The sequence below is a fragment of the Panicum virgatum genome, chromosome 5N, assembly GCF_016808335.1.
Source record: "Panicum virgatum strain AP13 chromosome 5N, P.virgatum_v5, whole genome shotgun sequence".
Taxonomy (NCBI): Eukaryota; Viridiplantae; Streptophyta; class Magnoliopsida; order Poales; family Poaceae; genus Panicum; species Panicum virgatum.
The window spans coordinates 62,318,050-62,339,553 of record NC_053149.1 but is presented as its reverse complement, the minus strand read 5'-3'; the positions used below and the strand labels follow the sequence as shown (position 1 = coordinate 62,339,553).

Sequence of the window (21,504 nt, the reverse complement as noted above, 5' to 3'; positions counted from 1 at the left end):
ATCACCCATGGTCGGCCGCTCAACATGTTCGTCGTGACGCACTTTGGGCCCCAAGCGCCGGAACACCGATGTCTCGCCTGACTGGCGTGTCCGAGGCCTGCACTCCAGACAATCATCTATAGTGGGCAATCGGCTCATGCCGGAATTCCAGCAGTACCTGAAGAACGGGCAATGCCAGTGGTTGCGTACAGCCTAGCGCCTTCCCAGCGTCCTCCCTGTGCGGTACTCGTACTCATCTTCTTCCGATTGATATCGGCGACGCAGCTTGTGCTGATACTCATATTTTTTCCAGAAGCCGATCGGAAGCAGGAAACTGATTATGGATGTGACACACTTGCTCTTCAGTAATATGTTGTCGCCCTGGCTCATTTTGATCCTGGGGCCGTTTGCCAGAAACGGCCTCTCTCTTTTGCTCGTCATGACGGCGTACAGGACCCGCCATGTTGATCTGGAATGAAAAATTCTGGCCTGTAGGAGTGAAGTCTGACAACTCTACCACGTTGGCTTGCGGGAAGGGCTTCGTGTCAACCTTCATCGTGTGTTGGGCCAGGATTAATCGGCCTTGCTCGATAGCCGATTGAATCTGACGACGCAGCTCCTTGCATTCACCCGTGGCATGAGTGAACGAATGATGCCATTTACAATATAGCCTCCCCTGCAGCTCTTGTGCGGTCGGCAGCTTGTGATTCTCTGGGAGCTTCAGCTGTTTTTCTTTGAGCAGCAGATCAAATACCTGCTCTGCTTTGGCTACGTCGAAGTCGAAGCCCTTCACAAGCCCCTGCTGCTTGATCCATTTGCACGGAATGAGGTTTGCCCCCCCCCAGTCCACTCTGCCACGGCCACTTCTTGCTCCTCGCCAAAGTCATCAGATTCATCCGCTTGGGCCATGTTCACATGGAGCTTGAACTTGTCCTGGTACAGCTCAGGATGGTAAAGCTCGTACGCCGTCAGCTTTTGCACCAGGTGCGCCAGAGATGCGAACTCCAACTGGAAAGCCATATCCTTGATCGGCTTAGCGAGTCCCAGAACTGCCAGATCGACTGCTTCCTTCTCCGTAATGTGTGATGAGTAGCATCGATTCTTGACCTCTCAGAAGCGCTGTATGTATTCCGACATAGTCTCTCCTCGCCTCTGCCTGACTTGGGCGAGGTCGGCAATCCCAGCTTCAGCAGCCTCTGAGTGATACTGGGTATGGAACTGATCTTCCAGCTGCCTCCAAGTTCGAATCTGGAGCCAATGACGCGTACCATCCAAAAGCTGGGCCTGTAAGAGATTGGCCGAAGAACCGGACCCTCGGCGGATCCGATACTGAGATCATCCCAAGCCGCGTTAAGTATCAGCTCACATGCTCAATGGATCTAGCTCCTTCTGACCCGTTGAACTTGGTTAACTCAGGGAGCCGATACTTGGGTGGCAATGGGATCAAGTCGTAGTCACTTGGATACGGCTTGGAATAGCCGATCACTTTTCTCTTGGGCAGGATGCCAAACTGGTCCCTCAGTATTGCACTGACCTGCTCCACACTAAGGACTCCTGGGGCCGATGGCTCAGCACTCGGCCCAGTAGCGTACTTTGCCAGCCACGCTTGTTTCTCTGCGTCTGCTCCAGAAGCTCCTGGGTTTACCATCTGCACCGAGCGTGCTGGACTGACGCTGTCAGGGATGTAGGCGCACGTGTAGCCGTGCGGGATCTCCTTGGGTGGCTCGGTGAGGAACTGGCCTTCTCCAGGATCACCGCCGATCTTGTGGACGACGTAGATCGGCGCGCTCTGTGGTTTTGGAGCCGCAAACGAGAACGGCAACTGCGGCCTTGAATGCAGTGCAGCTTCCTCTACGTGACCCCCAGGGTTGGTCCCGATGGAGAGTACTGGTTCTTGATTATCTCTTGGATGACACGATGAGCCACGCGCTCGAGATCATTCATCAGGCTCTGAGAGTGCCGATGAAGCGTATGGGCCACCATGTAGTTCATCTCCTGACGCAGGGCTCTGGTGCGCTCTTCTGATGGCACAGACAGATCTACGTTGTCGAGAGCGCCTTCTGGTGAGAACCCCTTCCACCTGATGCCATGGTTGCGGGTCCTCTCAAAAGAACCGATGAGATCGGCTTCCAGCAGAGCTTTGATCTCGTCATACTTCTTCTTGTGTTCAGGAGGGAGTTCTTCATACGTGATGGGCTTGGGAGCGGGCTCTTGATCTTGAACTCCCGTCATCTCTGTGGTGGGCGTTACTATTGATGAGAGTCCCACCGGGTGTGCCAGAATGTGTTGTCGGTCGAAACCCACCGGCGAGCAGCGACAGGCAACACGAAGAGCAGGGAGGTCGCCGGGGCGCTGGCAGGCACTGCTCCCTCGTCGACGGCCCGCAATTCCAGCAACGCGCCGCGGCTTGTGAAGACGCAGGGCATGCCACCTGACCTATACCCGATCAGGATGGTGCGGACGTGCTTGCGATGATTGACCTGCATACACAAACACGTGGAAACGTAAGTCCGAGCCGTAGTCGGCTCCCTGGGACGACTCTTGCATCGGCTTTAAAGAGCCGATCGAGTCCCGGTGTCAGATGGGATCTGTTCGCATCCAGATATTGATGATTAAAGCGAATAACTATAAAGCTGCTTCAATTAAATCTAATTGATCTAATCCACAACGGTAAAAACTTCACTGCTAGATCGGAACGTCCTACACGTAACTGGGCCTAATGAACGTAACAGATAACTAAACCATAACAAAAAAACACAGGCCTAAGAACTAGCAAGAGCCGATTCCCGGATCAACTCTCTGTTAAAGCTAAGATAAAGCATCTAAGACGCCACCGGATCATCCAACCTGTTTGCAAGGCCTAACCTAGCAGATATTACGCCAACTCTCAAGAATAAGAGCAAACCATAACAGATCAGATCTACTAAATATAAAAGAAGCAGGGTGTCGCCTCTGTTCAACTAATCCTATATGACAAGAACTAGTATAAGATTGAAACGTGACTGCACAGAGACAACATGATATTCGTAGATGATAAAGAACAAGGCACGATAGATCTACTAAAGGCCATGCTACGAACATCAAGATAACTAGCATTACTCGCCATAAAAAACGCTTCAGTACGAGTAATACTAAGATAAAAGCAAGAACAACGCTGCCCTGATCGCGAGAAGCGATCAGGGCAGCATGGCGCTTACTTGGATGAAACCCTAGGATTAGGGGTGGCGATGCGCCGAGATTGTTGTTTGCGAGAGGTGATGACGTTCCTCTTTTACAAATGTCATAGGGTACATATTTATAGTCCGGAGACTTCTTGCCGTGCAAGGCAATCTCTAAACTCTTTCCTAAACAAAGACTAGAGATAGATTACAACTCAATAAAGACTCGAAGATTAGATAACATGATCTGGACTCTTCCCTCCACCGGTCCACATTTTCATGAAGCTTCCAAATATCAGCCGAAACATGTCGTATAATTGTGGCAGATTCTGGTCGTCCTATTGTTTCGGCAGTTCCCGTCAACTCCGAGCGAATCTGGACGTGATTCCAGTTGTATTGGAAATCTTATCTCCTTAGCTTTCCATGCATATCTAGAACGTCCAAAACGGAGTCCATATGTGGCCTGGGCGTCCATTTTTGTGCGGCCTCTTCCTGCAGTCCGAACCAGCCTCGCGAATAGACTGGGCTTCAACATGAATTAGGCCCGTGACCCCATCTCAGCTTGACCCTTGAGTGCCCAATTATCATTGTATTTGGCCAAACTTATGATATAAGCCTGGCTAAGTGGACTAATTTATCGTGGGCTTCTTCTGACATTTGGCCTACCAATCCTGGTCAAATTCTGGCGATAACAGGAGGCAGCCCGCGAGGCGGAGCGGCAATGCGGGGCAGCCCGCGCACGTCGCGCGGCGCGGCGGAGCGGCCACGGTGCGGCGAGGGAGGAGGGGGCAACGCGCGCCGTCGTCGCAGCCATGGGCCTGGGCGCGCGTGCCGCCGCCGCCACGAGGAGCAGAGCACCACGAGGAGGGTGGGGCGCGAAGGAGGACCTCGCGGCCGGAGCTCTTCGGCCGCCCGCTGCGAAGGTGAGCGAGAGGGAGAATGGCGAGCACAGAGCCTCGCCGGCTGTGGGGCGGAGGGTGCGCGCCGGCCCATGGCCGTGCCGCCTCGTCTCGCCGTACGCCGTGCGCCATGCCGGCCGCCGGATCGCGGAGGACCCGCCATGGCCGCTGTCCAGGAAGGAGGGAGAGGACGAGGAGGCACCATGGCCGCGGGATCCGCCCAGCCGGGCGAGCGCGCGCCGCCGCGACCGCCGCCGTCCTCGTCCATGCCATGAGGCCCGACGAGGGGGGAGAGCGCGGATCTGGCCGCCGCCGCGCAGGTGAGAGATGGGCAGGGGAGCAGGGGAGAGCTCGACCGCGTAGCCGTGTTGCCCGCGGGTCGCCGTGCCGCATGCCCACCGGCGAGGGAGGGAGGTGCCACCGGGTTGGGATGCAGGTGCCGCCGGGAGGGAGGTGGAGGTGCGGCCGCAACGCCGTAGGGGGCCGGCGGAGCTCAAGCGCGGCCAAGGGCTTGCCGGCCTCGAGCGCAGCAGCCTCGGGCTCGCTGGCCTCGAGCACGCGGACGAGCTTGACGAGGGCGGCCGACCGGCGGTGGAGGAGCCGCGGTGGCCATCCGCGGCAGGCGGGGGCGGACGGCGGTTGCGGCCAGCGGCGTACGGAGCGGCGGCGGCCCGACGGCGGTGTCCTCCGAGGCGAGGCGCGCGGCCGTTGCTTCCGCACGAGGTGGGGCCGTGAGGTGGGGCCGCAGCAACTTCACGTGCGCCCGGTACTCCGCTCAGAATGACGGATACGCTCGGCGTCTGCTCCCTTTCCGGACGCCTTAGCGTGTGCCGCTGCAGCTCTCCCACCCGCTAAATCCTACTGGAGGGAGCTCTCCCGTATGCCAGTGCGGGCAGCCTGAGAGTTGAGAACCCTATGCTGTGCGTGGAGGCTTGGACCGCACGTCCTCACCTCACCATCGCGGCCCTGTTTGTTTTGCGCTACAACCACTACTACAACCACTAGCGCTACAAAGGAATCTGGCATGCATGAAGTACTATATGAAGTCTATTTGCAAAATCTCTTCACAGATGGGGGTAACTTTACGCGACGAATTTAATGACGGCAATTAATTCATGATTAGCTACAATAATCATCCTCTAATTATGTAGTCAAAGGCCTCATTAGATTCATCTCGTGAAATAGCGCAGGAGTTGTGAAGTTAGTTTTATAAACTGATTTCATTTAATACTTTTAATTAGCGGTCAAAGTTGTGCTAATGACAAACCAAATAAGACCCGCATTCGCATGCATCATGCATTCATGAGGCACACGCAGATGCTAGGGTGCAGATAGGGGTGGTAAAGGACCCAACATTTTGAATTAGAAAATATAAGGGCTGGCCTTTAAAGGGCCGGGCTCTAATCTTATACAATTTTGAACTAAATAATTTAAAGGTCTTATTGAGCTGTGAAGAAGTCACTAGAGCCATGACTCATTACCCCCCTAGTTGCAGATGCCGTGAGGTTATTTGGTGGCGAGCAGTCCTGGCCAAAAAAGAGAAGTTGACTCGACCTCGCTTTTGCCAACCAAAACCCGCCGCGGGCATGTGCTGAGTGCTGCCTGCCGCCGCCAACGAAACTCGGATGACCTAATTCTCCGCGAGACATCGCGGCCGGCCATCAGATTGGGGACTAGCGGGTAGTCTACAGCCGTGACCGTGAGGTTTCCATAGCATACCGGTCTAGCAGGCTTTACAATGGGGGCGAATTACGGAAGATGCCGAGTAGTGACGCCACTTTTGCACCCAAGCTGTCGGGTCTAACCAATCCAAGCAGACCAGCATTGCTTTTGATTCAGAGCATATACTGTACTGTATGTAGGATGGTGCGAATGCTAGTAGCTTCTTTTTTTTTTTTTTACTCGAGTGCTAGTAGCTCTGTATGTATGATGGTGCGAGTGTTAGTAGCTGTAGCTCTGTGCTTGAGTGCCTCTGTCCTAGCAGGATTACGTAGCTTGTTGTTGCAGCAATGTCACTCTTCTCCGATCATTTTTTTTAGAGAGGACTCTTCTCCGATCATTTGCTAAGACATAAACATAGCCCATTGGGATTTGGGAGGAACAATGAGACTTGCTCGCAACCGCTGGTCAGACAACTCTTCCGCAGTCTGCACAAGTATAGTTCGGATTAAAGGTGAAAAGCCCATTTGCGGGAAGTGGATCGATCGGTCCGAGTTGAATTCGGCCTGCAAATTCATAGCCCACCACGTGGTCAGTCGTCGTCTGAACCTTGATGCGATGGGATGGTAGGTAGAAATACACCTTGTAAAACTAAATAGTTAAAAAAATGCGTTTGCCGGGAGTCGAACCCGGGTCTATTGCTTGGAAGGCAATTATCCTAACCGTTGGACTACAAACGCTTTGACGTACAGTTTCGGTCAAGGGTGAATTTATACTCTGTTTCTACCCAAGGCAACGTGCAGATGGGTCTAAACCCGAGCATGCAGATAGGATCGTGATACGCTCAGATTCCTATCCCGTAGCTCTGCCATATATCCTACGGCATATGCCGAGCTGGATTGACAGTCGTATGAACATTTTTTATGTTGGCCCAAGCATTTCATGGATGCAGAGTCCTAGTGCGCCCACATGACGTACGGTGCATAAAAACGAGGGGTTCAGAGTCGTTGCCTAGCGCCAGGAGGGTATTTTCCTACTCCCGACCGGGCCTGCGCGGAGGCGCGCCTTGCCAAACCGCGCGTAACGCGAGATGCCGGAGGGAGCACGCACAGCGGCACAGGCACAGGCACAGGCCGCGGACGCTGCCAAGCCCCTGCTTTGTGCCGATTCGTGCGCGACAAGCGCCATTTCGAGGGGGAGAGCGCGTCGGCACATGGCTGCGGGCTGCCTGCCTGCCTACCTGCACATGCCCCTGCACTGTAGTCAGCGTGCGCTCTGGCTGCTTGCTCCCCCGGCGCGACTCGCCACCCGTTCTGAGTGGGACGTTTGCTCGGCCGCTCGCGTGTTCGTACCGGGCGGCCGGGCCTGCTGCGATCGTGAGCGCTGCTCGGCTGCTCCTGCTGCATCATTCCCCTGTGGTCCCACTGCTTATCATGCAATCCAGGCTCGCACCGGATCCGGGGAGCCTGCACCGAACTACAGGCACAACTGAAGATTGAAGACGGTCATAAGCGGCGATGAGCCTGCTCACGCAAACGCACGCAGTCCGGCGCAGAAGATCTACATTCCCTCCGCGCCCATCCAGCGTGACATCAAAAGCGTCGTCCTAGGTCGGCTAGCCAGCCACTATTCCATGCTGCCTTCTACTTCTTCCATTGCTGGCTGCTGCCCCCCCATCCCGCACTCGCTCGCTCCTTTGATCCTTTCCTCCAGCAGGCAGCAGCTCCCCTTCTCTCAAGAAATAATGGCCGCGGCGGCGGACCCAGCGTCCTCGGCAGCCGCTGAGCGGCTGCTGGAGGTGTCGGAGGAGGAGGTGGTAATAGACTTCAAGCCCGACGCCAAGTGCCGCGCCGACCTCCGCCTCCGCTCCCTGCACCCGTCCCTCCCCGTCGCCTTCAAGGTCCAGACCTCCTCCCCGCTCAAGTTCCTCGTCAGCCCGCCGCGCGGCGCCGTGCAGCCGCTCTCCTCGGCGTCCCTCCGCGTCGTGCTCCGCCCGCAGGCGCACCCGCCGCCGTCGTTCCCGCGCTCCCGCGCCGACCGCTTCCTCGTCCTCTCCTCGCTCTCCGCCGCGCGCCTCGACGCCGCCACCGACGACACCGGCGGCTGCGGCGGCGGCGGCGTCAGCGCCGTCCGCCTACGCGTGTTCTTCGGCGGGCCGTACCTGCTCCGCCTCGCCGCGGACGCCGGCGACGCCGCGGCCGTGCGGCTCATCCTCCGCCGGCAGCCGCACCTTCTGCCGTTCCTCGAGCCCCAGCCCGCGGCGCCCGACGCCGCCGAGCAGTGGGCGCCGCTGCACGCGGCGGCCGCGAGGGGGGACTGCGGGGAGGTGAGGCGGCTGGGGCCCGAGGCGCTGGCCGCGCGCGACCGCGAGGGGAGGACGGTCCTGCACGCCGCGGCCGCGGCCGGCGAGGCGGAGGCGGTGGCCGTGCTGGTGGACATGGGCGCCGACACATCGGCGGCCGACGCGCGCGGGAGGACGCCCATGGACGTGGCGCGCGAGAAGGGATACGTAAGCGGCTCCATCGAATCTACCTGCTTGTCCTCCTTACTGTCCTCTACCATACCAACACTTGCACGCAGGGAATTCAGATATCGCTTCTTTAACCGGACATGGACTCGCCATAACAAACCTTGGGTAAATTCGCATATTCTAACCCGTCACTAACGAACACAACACGAGAAGAGACACAAGGAATCCATGGACCAGATGGAGCTTGGCTTATGCGAGCCGCGTCGCTGTGCTCGTGAACGCATGATAGGAGTAGGACGACGACGAGCAATAGGAAAATAGCTAGTGCAATGCCATTGTTATTTTGTCCAATAATGTAACGGCACACGCTGTTGTTTGTTCTGCTGGGTGCAGCAAGAGGTGGTGGACGTGCTGGAGCGGTGGGAGCTGGTCATGACGGCGGCGAGGCGCGGCGACCTCCAGAGCCTCGAGTCCCTGCTGGGCAAGCGCGCGGGGGTCCGCGGCCGCGACCAGTACGGCCTGACGGCGCTCCACCTGGCGGCGATCAAGGGCCACAGCGACGCGGTCGCCTTGCTGGCTGGGTCAGGGTGCATGGACATCGAGTGCGAGGACGTGGAAGGGCACAGGCCGCTGCACCTCGCCGTCGAGGGCGGCCACGCCGAGGCCGTGGAGCTGCTGCTGGACATGGGCGCCGACGTCAATGCCAGGACCAGGCGCGGCGCCACGCCGCTCCAGATGGCGGAGGCCATGGGGCACGAGGCCATCGCCCAGCTCCTGTGCGGCAGGGGGGCGGAGGTGCCCGCTGCGCCGGCGCTGTGCGTCGCGTCGTCATCTTCGTCGTCCATCTCGTGCGCCTGACCTCGCTGGGTTCAGTTCGCAAATGTTCCGAGGACACGATACGGCACTGTATTAGTCCACAGATGCGTTTGTTCGGTTTTATTGGAGAGTATATCATGCAGTGTTACCATGCAATTGCACTTCTTTACATGTTGACATTATGTCGTTTATGTAGAAAAAAACATTCACTGTTCTGATTCATTCATCATATTATTCCACTTTAAAAGCATACAATTAATAGCATTTCACATAACTTGAAACAAATTAACCACCTACTTTAGTTTGCGCGGACTATCCAGTTCTTCATCCGATTTTTTTTTTTTTTTGCAAAATAGAGATAGCTTTATTAGTTATGAATAATCTGGTTTACATCTTGAGCAACGGCATGCTCGATACACACTGGTACTCGCTCTCTCCAAACGGTGCTATGACGAAGAAAAAGAGTTTAAATACCAAAGGAACTATTCAAATTCTGTGAAGAGTTTTGTTCAGTAAAAGGAGGTACTGAAGTAAACTATGCTCAATGACGTAGTTTGCAATGAACATTGTAACCTTATAAATAAAAATGTTTATGGTGAAAGTGAACTAAGCACTCTTCACGTACTATCTAGAATGTCATTGCGACAACTAAAAGCTGTGTTCTGTTAGACTATACTACTACTCATCAGAATACATGTTTTACTCCACAACTTCCCTACTCCATGTATAAGAATACAACTTCACTGCTATTCGGGACAACCAGCATTGAGACGGGTTTTCTTGGTTTTCTTTAGTTCTATTCATTCCACACTCTCCGGGCACCAAGTCCCGGAAAATGATCAAATAGGAGGAGCTTCTTCTTCCTGGATCTGACAAATACAGAGAATCAAACGTCAAATTGAACGATAACCAGTACTAGTAATGTTTTAAATCAGCAGTAGGGCAAACACTAAAATACTTACCACATAGCACTAGCACTAGATCCGAGCCACCTAGTCGAGAATAGGACACTATGCTAGCTTTTTTTTTAATACAGGAGCTAGAGGGAAGCCACGGCTTCAGGATTAACGCAAGCTGGCCTCTTTGCATTGTAGTAGAAATGGGCAATCATTTGAACTAGCTCCTCTGAGGTCCTTATCTCTGTAAAATGACGAGTGCGAAGACAATCACATTATGATCCAGTATCATTAAAAAAGGGTGCTGAAAGTAGAGGTGGGTGAAAAAGTTGGCAATTCATTGATCGCCCCCTTATTTTCAACAATAAACCTCATACTGAACATAATATAACACCAATGCTGTTGAAATTTTCCTTGTCACGGGACTTAATATAATATAAGTTCTTGGGGACTTCCTTTCCAAGGAAAATAGATCGGGAAACAGAATAGAGATAAATGGTGGGATCTGCTTGTCATTTTGACATAGAAGAGGGAGGGGATAGCTCTGCAGATAATGTGGCCAGAAACAGGTACCGAGGACTTGATCCTCTCCAGTCTCCACGATCCATGGTCATTGTACGGCATCCACACCAGGAGACGTATTAATAGGGAGCACCTCTACCTGATCGAGTACAGAAGCAAAACTATCCCCAGCTGAGTTCCTCCATTCTTCTCTGTATCTTGAGGTGCCCATGCCGAAAAAAAAGAAAACCCTCATCCTGATCAGGCGCTGCTCCAGGAGAATAGTGCAACTTCTGAGCACAGTGGTGCTGCTTGCGTAGAGCAATTGGCTTGCATCTGTTCAACATCTAGGACTGATATTTGGTGAATTCATTTTGGATTGGTCCTGTGTGTTGATTCTTAACTTCTGATCCATTTGGATTCTTGATTGTTCCGTGCATCAGTGTGACCTAACCTTGCACAGATTATATTCAGCGACTGTCATGCTCCAATGTCTGGTGACTATGAGTGTGAGACTAATCTCCACTCATCTTACTTATCGCTGCTATTCTGATGCGAACTAGTATATTTAGAGTACTAGTGTATATTCTTGGTAAATCAGAACAGGAGCAATAAATAAGGCAGAACGGGCATTAGTCTCATAGTGTGATGACTCTCAAAGGTGTCAGGTGGTGAATTTTACTGAAGTTTCACAATGACAATTCGAGACACATACGGGGCTGCTAGGTTAGCGTGTTAGTTGGACATACCTTTTTCTCTGTATAAGATCTTGTTTCCCCTAAGGAACAATAACTGTGGACATTCTCTTACTTGAAGTGCATATGCCAAATCTCTCTCAATATTTATATCAACTTTCACAGTCTGAAAACATAACAAAAATTAGCACCCGCACAAACACCAGAGTAGACTTTCCAAATAATCAAAGCTGTAAGTCATACTCACCCGAGGAGGTAACCGATCTTTAGCATTCCAGTATACCTTAGCAGCCTTTTCCAATTCCTGAAGAAACTTCCAATTGTCAGCAGCCCTGCAAAGGACAACATTACTCACGGTTCAATACTAAACCATCAAATAGTCCTGGAAACAAACTAATACAATTTTAATTTTCATGGATCAGCTCAAAGCATCCTAACGAATTTCACATATTGAAGTACATTTATTTGTCAGTCCCAGACTCCAAGGACAGTTCTGAATTTTCACGGGTCGTTGAATTGACAGTTCAGACATCGCAATTACAAAGAGCAAAGCTGAAATGATGCGTGCATTGCATAGTGCCGACAGTTTATGTATTAAAATTATACAGGGAGTAATGATTTGTACCTGTTGTAGCGCTCGAAGACTAGGACGACTAGGGGGCTGGGGTGGAATGCGAGGCTCTCCCACTCCAAGCAATTGATTTCCTTGACCCATCCCTCGTCAACCTCCCCTACCCAATCGATCTCCACCCCGTCCACCGTCACGTTCCTGATCGAATGCTTGTCGAAATACTCGGACGCCCGGATCCCCCACCCAACGTCGGCATCCAGCGGCCAGCTCGGGTCCTCCTCCTCCACCACAGGTTTCTGCTCCTCCTCTCCCAACTCCTCGCTCTCCTCCTCATCCGGGACCTGCTCCTCGTCCTTCCGCTTCAGGATGTCGCCCTTGCCCTCGAGGACCTCGGGGTCGCGCTCCCGGATGGAGGCGAAGACTTGCTCCAGGCGGCCGCGGACGAAGTCCTCCACGGCCGCCGCCTCGCTGCGGCGCCCGCGGCGCGGCTTCCGGGGCTTGGTCGCGGGAAACCCCGCGTCGGTGGGGCGCTCCGGGTTCCCGCTGCGGGCCTCGTGAGTGGGCTTTGGTGGTTCCGGGTTCGGGGCCGGCTTGGGAGGCCGTGAAGCCGGAGAAGGCGGCGGCGGAGCGGATGAGGCGAATAGGGGTTTGCGGCGCCGGCCATGGCTGCCGCTGATGGGGCTCAAATTCAAGCTGACGGCGGGGGCCGAGGGTTTATGGGCGGTGAGGGTGGGGACTGGGAGACGAAGCATGGCGCGTGGAGACTGGAGACTGGGGACAACGGCCAACGGGCACCGAGTGAGCGGCTGGGTTTCGCCGGCCGGCCGCTGCGCCCGCGCTATCCGAGCACACTCCGCCGTTGGGGTTGTGTGCGCCCTTCGTCGATCTGGGCCTAAAGAAGACTAGGATGGGCCATATCTGGGCCTTTATTTTAAGGCCCAACCTGAGTTGAATTTTTAAGTGGCCCTCCTAGCCTTTTGCTCCAACCCTAATCCTCTGCAGCCTGCCGTGATGATGTCCACTTCCCATCAGACGTGGAGGGCGCAAACCTAAATTAGGGTTCGCTCGCTGGAAGAGAAACCAACGCGCGATGTGCACGTGTCCAGGCCACACCAAAACAGCTAGTGCTCCGTACCCCTCCCATATTCCGTTCTTTTCACATTTTCCCCCTCCTATGTGTTTTCTACCAGAAATAACGTTTTCTTTTTGTTTCCACTTACTTTTGCTTTTTCCAATTCTTGTGCTTCAAATTTTGTATTTAGTTTTTTTCCTCAGATTTTATTTCAAAAATTTGTTCTTGCATGTTCATAATTTTTGTAGATAAGTTTGGTTCTTCAAATTTTGGTAAAAAGTTTGGCTTCCAAATTATTTGTTCCTAAGTTTTCTGGCCGAATATGTGTTTCGAAAAATTAGTACATGATTCTGTTTACATAAATTTATATAACTGGGTAAACATTTGTAGATAATTTTGTATAAAGTAGGCTAAAAAGTTATCTACGAGAAAAGTAGTTCGTGCATGTTAATAAATTTTTGTCGCTATATAACTATCAGCTCATAATTTTTTAGCACATATTTTTTATATGCATAACTTTACCCATTAATTTTTCCAAACAACTTTTTATAAGATAATTTTTTTAACACAACTTGCACGACACGTACAACTTTTAGGCATAACTTTTTTCAGTCTACTTACTAGTTTGGTAATTTTAAACATTAACTTCTATGTGAATGTTATCATAAAAATTTCTCACACAAGTTTGATACATAAGTTCGCCATATATATTGTAGAAATACAAGTACTCGAGATAACTTTTTAGCATACCTAATATGAAATATTTTCAAAAGAACATCTTGAAAAACACAACATAAAAGAAGGTAAAAAAAAGACTGAAAAAAGGAGAATAGTAGGTATCACATCACATAATGTAAAGGAAAAAAGTTTGGAAAGTATTTTGCCCAGCAGCACGCTGCGCCAGTGGGGATCAGGAATGAATACAGAAAAGGGTAGGGGGCCGCTGGGCCTGTGGGGACCATAAAAGCTATATATGGGCTGTCGGAATTCGAGCGCTAGAATGTTCTCGACGCGCGCTCGCTAATTAGCAGGGCCGTGGAAGGCCGTGTCGATGAACATGCGCAGCGTGTCAGAGCAGCGCACTTGGGCTCGTCGGAGCGGCCATCAGGTCAGGATCAGCCGGCGACAAGAACTTCGGTCTCAGGCAGAGGCCGGCAGCTCGACCGGCACGGGGTCAAAACTCTGATGCACCGTGCGCCCACCGCTGCACGCCTGTCTGGTCCCCCAATCAAAGGAACGCTACTGGAGGAGGCTAGAGGGAGGGATAACTCATGACTGACTTGTCATTTGCCAACAATGCTCATCAGAGAGGGGGGGAGGGGGGGGGGGGGGTAGGCCATGGCTCAAGCCGGAGTACGGATTATTACTTAAGTTCAGGAACATACTAATTGACTATATGCAGTTCCCTTTTTAAAATTTCTTAGCAAAATACTAGATCGAGAGGAATATTATGGTTTTTACCTACAGTGTTCGATCCAGATTTGCTCGAGTTGGGTGCCAATTGTGATCCTTAATGTTTCTCCTACTCAGACGACTTGCCATTTTGGCACACTATTTGTCCCTATTTGTGCATGGAGCATCTCTAATTCTCTAGCACCTCATTGCAGTATGTGGAGTGAGCCTAGTGATGCTATAGGCTAAACCATAACTGCATTGAATTGCAAAGGGTCATGAGGGGAATATGAAAACATATCAAACTTAGGTGTGAGAAACGGTAAGGAATTCACGTGTATATGGAATCGTCCAACTACATGACTAATCACGACTAATCACCTTTATTAGTTCCTTGGTGCCGATTACACCCACCGACTCGATTAGCTCGACTAGATTGCAAGTTGTCCAATTAGTGATCGACTAATTATGATTAGTCATATGATTAAACATAGAACGACTCACTCCTTGTTTGTAATCTACTAATAATCTCTCATAAGTCGTAACAATACCTTAGCATTTAACAATTTGCTTAGGAATACTTGTTCAATGAGATATTTATGTGCTGGACCAACCAACCATGGTTGAATCTTAATCTTTATTGTTTGCCAACTTATTCTCTATTGTAATTTAAAATTGACCATATATTTAATATATATATACATTCTAAGTATCAGATGATTTAGACAGGACGACTAGACTACGAACTAGGTTCGAGTAGCCTCGACTAATCAGTCTGATCGATGACTAATCATGATTAGTCATCTTATCGGTGCTCTTATAACTAGGTTCGATAATATGAGTTGAAAACATTGGTTGTAGATGATTGTTGGCTTTTGCAGTTTGCCCTAATTTTCAAGAGGGGGGGTTGAAATGAAGATTGTATATGCGGAAGCGGAACTTACAAATCACAAGCTATATTGCTACAAAGTAATGTACGGAGGGGGAAAAAGCAAGGAAGAAATTCTAAACAATGGAGAATTGTTGACACTTCTATTGCTACTTTTGAAAAATTTCAATTAATTTGCCATTCTTATTTGATATTCTTTCACAGGGCAGAGATTCATAAATATAACTGCCAATCTTTTTTTCGAATGAAATGCCTCTTAAAATTTTCAAATTGATAGATCATAAATATCCAAATATTAAGCACTCTATTTCTGACGTAATCCACCCTGACTCTCTCTCCCTCATCATTTTGGTGTTTGAAAATTCATGTAGCGTTTAGAATTGGTGTGAATTGCATCTATGTAATATTGGTGATTTTTTTGAATGGTCGTAATATTGGTGATTGAGTGAGAGGCACCATAGTCTCTTTCCTTTTCCCGTATTGTGTCTAAAAAGTGTAAAAATGCTTGCACTTGTGGACGGAGGAAGGATTTGGAAAGGAAAAACTCGAAAAGGATCTCTGTAAATCTGCTTGTTTTCAAGACTTTGGCCCTTTGGGAGGGCTCCGGGGTGCTCCGGCTCCAGCACTATAGCGTATTGTGCGGCTACCATAGCGTCTCGGAGCCGGAGCTGGTGGAGCTACGTTTTTGCAGCTCCACTCGCTTTGCTCCTTTCGTAGTTCATTTTGGAACTCGATTTTCGTTCTGGCTCCTTGCTACAGTGCGAAACAGTATAGAACAATGTAGCTATAGTAATATTTATTGTAGCGTGCAGCTAGAGTTGCCGGAGGTGGAACCCTCCCAAACACGGCCTTTTATCTTTTATGACTTGAACAAAGATACTCACAAAAGGGAGATGAAAAATAAGGAAGAGAGTGAGGGAGCTCACAAAAACCCAGGTGTAGGAAAAGAACATTTAGAGGCTATGACATGCGTGGATGTAAGATGGACTGACATAAGCGTGAAGACAAATTCATGTACAGTACATGTAGTGTAGCCAGGGGCGGATGCACACCCCGGGCCACCCGGGCCATGGCCCGGGGTTCGGCCCAATTTTTTTTCATTTTGCAGTAGTTTCTACCTCTGAATTTGGATCAATTGCCGAAGAAGGACTTGGATCAATTGCTGAAGAAGAATAAATATATTACTTCGCGATGGCGCTTTTTGTATGTTATCTATCTTTCCGTTTATATTTTCATGTATCTTTTGAACTGTGAGTTTGTTGACGTCTATACTTAAAACTCGGCCCGGGGTTCGACTCAATCCTGGTTCCGCCACTGAGTGTAGCTGTAGGGCCTGGAACACCAGGATTTTTCTTTCATCATGTCTTTCAGGTGACATGTACATCATGTGCTTACAAACCAGTGAAGCGCGCAAACGAGCACCAAGATTTTGTACCGGCGCGGAGGCATATCCTGTGGGAGACAAATCCATAGCTAGTTGACCTTCCACTTGGGGTGTTGATTCTCTGCCGCTGTCTACAGTATCTACCCCGCATGCACTACGTATATTACACGCCACTCGTACGCGTCGTGTACGTACGTACGTGCGGATTCTTTCGGCATGGGTGGGGGCCACCCAGGCGAATGGCCCGTCAGCCTCACACCCCTTCCTTAGCTCTCTCCCCCCAGTAACATTCATCTCCCCTTCGCTCCCCGTCGCTCTCCGGCTCCGCTAGCTCCCCCTCTCCCTTCCCTTTCCAACGTCCCATCTCGATCCACCCCGTCGCGGCCCCCGGATCTCTGCTTTACCACACCCCGCGCCCCGGTGCGCGTCCACTCATCGCGATCGATCGCTGCTAGCTAGCTCCCAGCTGCGATTCCGATCCTTCGTGCTCCCTCAGTTGTCGTCGTCGCTGGCTCGCTCGCTTGCTTGCCAGCTCTCTCTCTCATAGTAGCTAGCTGCTTGCATGGATCCGTCCGGGCCTGGCCCGTCGCCGGTCGTTGGCGGAGGAGGCGGCGGTGACGCGCCGGCCGTGGCGCCGCAGCAGCGGCCGGCGCAGCTGAGCAGGTACGAGTCGCAGAAGCGGCGGGACTGGAACACGTTCCTGCAGTACCTGCGGAACCACCGCCCGCCGCTGACGCTGGCGCGGTGCAGCGGCGCGCACGTGATCGAGTTCCTCAGGTACCTGGACCAGTTCGGCAAGACCAAGGTGCACGCCGCCGGGTGCGCCTACTACGGCCAGCCCGCGCCGCCGGGGCCCTGCCCGTGCCCACTGCGGCAGGCCTGGGGCTCCCTCGACGCGCTCATCGGCCGCCTGCGCGCCGCGTACGAGGAGAGCGGCGGCACGCCCGAGTCCAACCCCTTCGCCGCGCGCGCCGTGCGGATCTACCTCCGCGAGGTGCGCGACTCGCAGGCCAAGGCGCGCGGCATCCCCTACGAGAAGAAGAAGCGCAAGCGCGCGCAGCAGGCCGCCGAGCCGTCGTCGAGCTCGTCCGCCGCCGCGGCCGGCGGGAGCGGGAGCATCAGCAGAGCTGCAGCTGCGACGGCCGCCGCTCATCAGGCTGGAGGGAGCAGCGCTGCACCGAGCAACACCTGAGTACAGTAGATCTGCAGATCTTGTTTAATTATCGTCTCCGCATCGCAAGATTTGAGCTTAGCTTTCTACTGCTTTTGCTATATATATGTGCTTTGCGTTGCTTCTTTTCTCTGCCCATTTCATCCTTTCTTACCAGGGTTTTGGATCCCCCTTTTTTTCCGGTTTATTAGGTCAAGTATATGGCTAGATATTGGAGTAGTAGTAGCTGAAAGGGGAAGAAGTTGGCGATTAATCGGTGCAAGGGCAACTGTGTGTTCATGATCTGATACATATATATTAATATATATATGTTCTTGGTAAAGCAATGAATATTTGAGGCCATGTTAATGGCTTCCTAGCTAGCTAGCTTGCTAATAACATTTGAACTCAATCTCCCAAGCATTTTTAATTTGGTTTCAAACTCGCATCTCATAATACTTGCTTCTAATTAACGGATAATTTGCATTTCGATCTATATGCTATGATGCATTGGTGCAACCAAACACATCATTGTACTAGCTAGCTAGTATATACTACAGTAGTAGCAGCTGTCTATCTTTTCGCAAGCATTTCTTGTGTGTGTTTCTTTGCTGAACGGATTTTTTTGTGTGTGTGTTTCTTGAGTGCCGCTGCCGAATTTCATTTCTCTCCTGGATGAACGGAGCTGTTCAAATGAGGAGGCGTACAGTCACACGAAACCGGCATTGATGGCGGTGCCCCCTCCTTCCCGGGCACGCATGGCGCACGCCCCTGACGGGCGCTAGAGTGTTCTTCCCGGCTGCCCTATCTCTCACTAACCCAGTCCTCCTCCATCTCACCACCAGAGCTGACCAACTCCCATTTACCATGTACGTGCATGCTCGCTCGAGCACGAATTAGGCGGAGCAGCAGGAGGAGGAGAGAGGTCATGTGTGTCACCACTAGCTCGATCTCGTGGTCTTTAATGGCGACGAGAAGGGATGAGAGAGAGAGAGAGAAGCGGGGAGCGAGAGAGGGATGATAGCCGGCTGGGCATGCACGCGCGAGTGGATTTGGCCTTAAATAGAAAGGGGCGAGGGGAGGCGGAGGAGATCGATCTGATCCCTGCGCTGGTCCCCGGCCGGCGGACTGGCCGGATGGGACTGTAGACTACGGAATACGGATCGTCGCAGCAGCGGCAGCACGGAGAGGCCCATGGCACGGCGTGCAGGCGCAGCACGTACTGAATCTCTCTGATCGACCACACGTGCACTCGCCTCACTCACTGCCAAACTGCCGCCATCTCTTTCTCACGCGCCGCTTGATCCGTGCGTCGTACCTCGCCGCCAGAAGCACGCACGCATATATGATATATCCCTCTGCCCGGTGCCAGTGCGCGTCCGTGGTCCTCTGACTCTGGATTTGCATGCCAAGAGTCCTCTCAACCTCTTATGCTCTTTTTCCTTCCAAAAGTTTTTCACACACTCTAAATTAAGTTATGCAGTTCTACACAAATTGAACGGTGAACCTTCATTTCTCTCTTAATTTTTGATTCCAAAGATATATGTTTACCGCTCGCTTCCAGGTGAGGATTTCAAACCCTGATGGGTAGAAGTGGTCAAGTGGAGTCATGCAACCACGACTCCACAATATAATGGTGCATTAAATTGAGGATAGATAACTTCTGGATGTGGATTCTTTTAGTAGGGCTACATACTTATTGATGGTGGATTTTCATTTCTCGCTTAGTTTTTTCTATGTTTCTCAAGTTTTTACCACCCACTTCTGATCTGGATGCGGACTTTGAGCCATTGAAGTCTTAACTTCAAACTACCGCTTCCTTTCCACTTATGAGATAGTAAACATCTAAGTAAGTAGACATCAGGGTTTGAACCCCGGTGTGGACACCAATGATGCTTCCAAATGAGGATATATAGATACTTGAAATCTCTCTAGAGCTTAATAATTAACCACATCTCCGTCCAGTAATAATCCGTTTTTCTTTGTTGCATACATGATCTGATCTGATGAGCATTTCTTGTTTTCCACGTGACCTCACTGACTGAGTGCTTGCATTGCTTTCAGTTTCAGAAAGCGAGGACGAAGATGAACAGTATTTAGTGGTCACCAGGGGTCTTAGCTCATCCTTTCTCCCTCACTTAGTGGTCACCAGTGGTCAACAAAGGGCTGTGTGGGTCAAGCAGCAAACCCTTTGCTCATGTCCACACTTGGCCTGGGAGGAAATAAGGAAAAGACGACGAGCCGCTGCTCCCCGGCCTTCCTGTCCAGGAGTCCATCCCAGTATCACCCGGTGCACCGGCCTCTCCGAGCTCGCGGTGCCACTGTATGGCATATATGCACGCCCGGCCGCAACTTGGCTGCCCGCCTGCCACCACCGTCTTATTGTTCTTTTCTCTAGTTCTTTTTTCGTGTCGGTGCCATGGTTGCCGTTGCTCCGCCGCGCCGCGCGCGTCCGGCCCCACACCGTGGGATTTCACTATAGCCAGCCATCAGCGGCCTCCTTCTCCTCAGGGGTCCTGAATTAATCCTGATCGATCACAGGCGACCCGTGTTGGATCGGAGCTGAGTCGTCTCATATGTCAGGTCTTGTCTGAAATTATTGGGCATATAGACGCGAGTAATACTATATATATATATACCTTCATATATATTATTAGCCTCCCCCTGGCTTGCACCTTAGTGGGCAAGACAAAGGCTTAACTCTGCTAGTACTGTTGGAATCTTGAATTTCTTGCGATTTTTCTGTGCCGTACTAGCTAGTAACTACAGTACCGCATGCAATCATGCAGCAGGCTCGATCATCACCAGCTTGTTGATCTGTCCGATCCGCGCATTGTCTGATGTAGCATAGATCGATCTTCCATGCATATATTATTGGCCGGTTTGTGCTTCATTATATGTTCGACTACTTAATCCTTTCTTTCTTCAGTACGGGAGAATTAATTATCTCTCTCTGGAACGGCAGGCATCATTAATTGCAGTGGACTCTTCACCAGCGATAACCATTTTATAACCGCCAATAACTGTTTTGGTTGGATGGCATCTACTATTTGTTAGTACTTTGGTTGCATCAGCAGTAAACTTGAGGATGAATTCAGTATTTCAGTATTCTCTGATGGTTCTGTTGTAGCAGCAAAGTATCATCTACTGTTTCTTCAACTTATTAAGTCATTTATGAGCATACGTTGGATGCTCTTGTTCCACAATGATAACCTAAAGTGCATTTTATGATTTGGTGTACAATAGTGTGGTGGCTTCTAGATATATAGGTACGGCTACTGTGTACTGCTTCCCTTCCTTATTCCATTTGCTGCCTCTTCATTTTTTCGAGTTCACTGGTGCTTGAATCAATCTCATATATACTATATATACTAATAATTTATTTTGCAATTAATGCTTCACTATCACTTCAGTGAGCATATATGAGAGATAGATAGTGGTGATGACTCATATATAGAAGCAACAGAAGATTGCAGCTTTTACACAAGAATTATTATACTGATGTGTGGTCAATTGAACAAGAAGGAAAGGCACAAAGCTAAGCATTTTTCCTGTTCTTAAAGTTGAGGAAGACAGTCTGACCCTACATCTATCATGACGCTCCTTCCTCAACCAATAAATTTATAGTAGGATTCCTTGTTAGACCCGTACACATCGAAGAGTACCGGCCGGCTCCTAGCTATACGATCTCTGAGCTAGCTAAAGTTTTCTGCTAGACACAGCGGCCAGTCAGCCAGTGTGTCTGCAGAAGCAGCTGGCTTTAATTTCATACCTTGATAGACTTGCGAAGTACTAACTTCTTTACTTTGCTTGCTATGTCCCTTTTATTAGATGGATAGTTAATTTAAAATATATACTTAATTGTTTGTAGTATAACCAGTTAATGTTGATAATTTCCTTGTGAAGATTCTTCAGTTAGATGAGAAAAAAAAACTCAGGTGGCAGGAGAAAGACCGCCCCACAACATTGCACA

At 50.9% G+C, this 21,504-nt stretch overlaps 3 protein-coding genes and 1 non-coding gene across 5 annotated transcripts; 2 read left to right on the top strand and 2 right to left on the bottom strand.

Annotated features, from left to right (window-relative positions):
• Positions 1 to 6,363: 6,363 nt before the first annotated feature.
• Positions 6,364 to 6,435, bottom strand: TRNAG-UCC. Its single transcript has one exon. It is a non-coding gene; the product is annotated as a tRNA-Gly (tRNA).
• Positions 6,436 to 7,238: 803 nt separating this feature from the next.
• On the top strand, positions 7,239 to 9,233 carry LOC120673700 (protein VAPYRIN-like). The gene is made up of 2 exons (XM_039954669.1): positions 7,239 to 8,204; positions 8,559 to 9,233. Exons 1-2 carry the CDS (start codon positions 7,329 to 7,331, stop codon positions 9,021 to 9,023), a joined length of 1,341 nt encoding a protein of 446 aa, XP_039810603.1. The 5' UTR covers positions 7,239 to 7,328; the 3' UTR covers positions 9,024 to 9,233.
• Positions 9,234 to 9,452: 219 nt separating this feature from the next.
• Positions 9,453 to 12,475, bottom strand: LOC120673701 (thioredoxin-like fold domain-containing protein MRL7 homolog, chloroplastic). Of its 2 annotated transcripts, XM_039954670.1 has the most exons (5): positions 11,699 to 12,465; positions 11,321 to 11,405; positions 11,128 to 11,239; positions 9,944 to 10,121; positions 9,453 to 9,850 (listed from the first exon to the last, which is right to left on the bottom strand). In XM_039954670.1, exons 1-4 carry the CDS (start codon positions 12,394 to 12,396, stop codon positions 10,021 to 10,023), a joined length of 996 nt encoding a protein of 331 aa, XP_039810604.1. In that variant the 5' UTR covers positions 12,397 to 12,465; the 3' UTR covers positions 9,453 to 9,850; positions 9,944 to 10,020. The 2 variants fall into 2 exon arrangements, with proteins under 2 accessions (XP_039810604.1, XP_039810605.1); XM_039954671.1 differs by lacking the exons at positions 9,453 to 9,850; positions 9,944 to 10,121 and adding an exon at positions 10,268 to 10,827 and having other exon boundaries at positions 11,699 to 12,475.
• Positions 12,476 to 16,686: 4,211 nt separating this feature from the next.
• Positions 16,687 to 20,177, top strand: LOC120673702 (protein G1-like7). The gene is made up of 2 exons (XM_039954672.1): positions 16,687 to 17,573; positions 19,596 to 20,177. Exon 1 carries the CDS (start codon positions 16,944 to 16,946, stop codon positions 17,571 to 17,573), a length of 630 nt encoding a protein of 209 aa, XP_039810606.1. The 5' UTR covers positions 16,687 to 16,943; the 3' UTR covers positions 19,596 to 20,177.
• Positions 20,178 to 21,504: the final 1,327 nt, after the last annotated feature.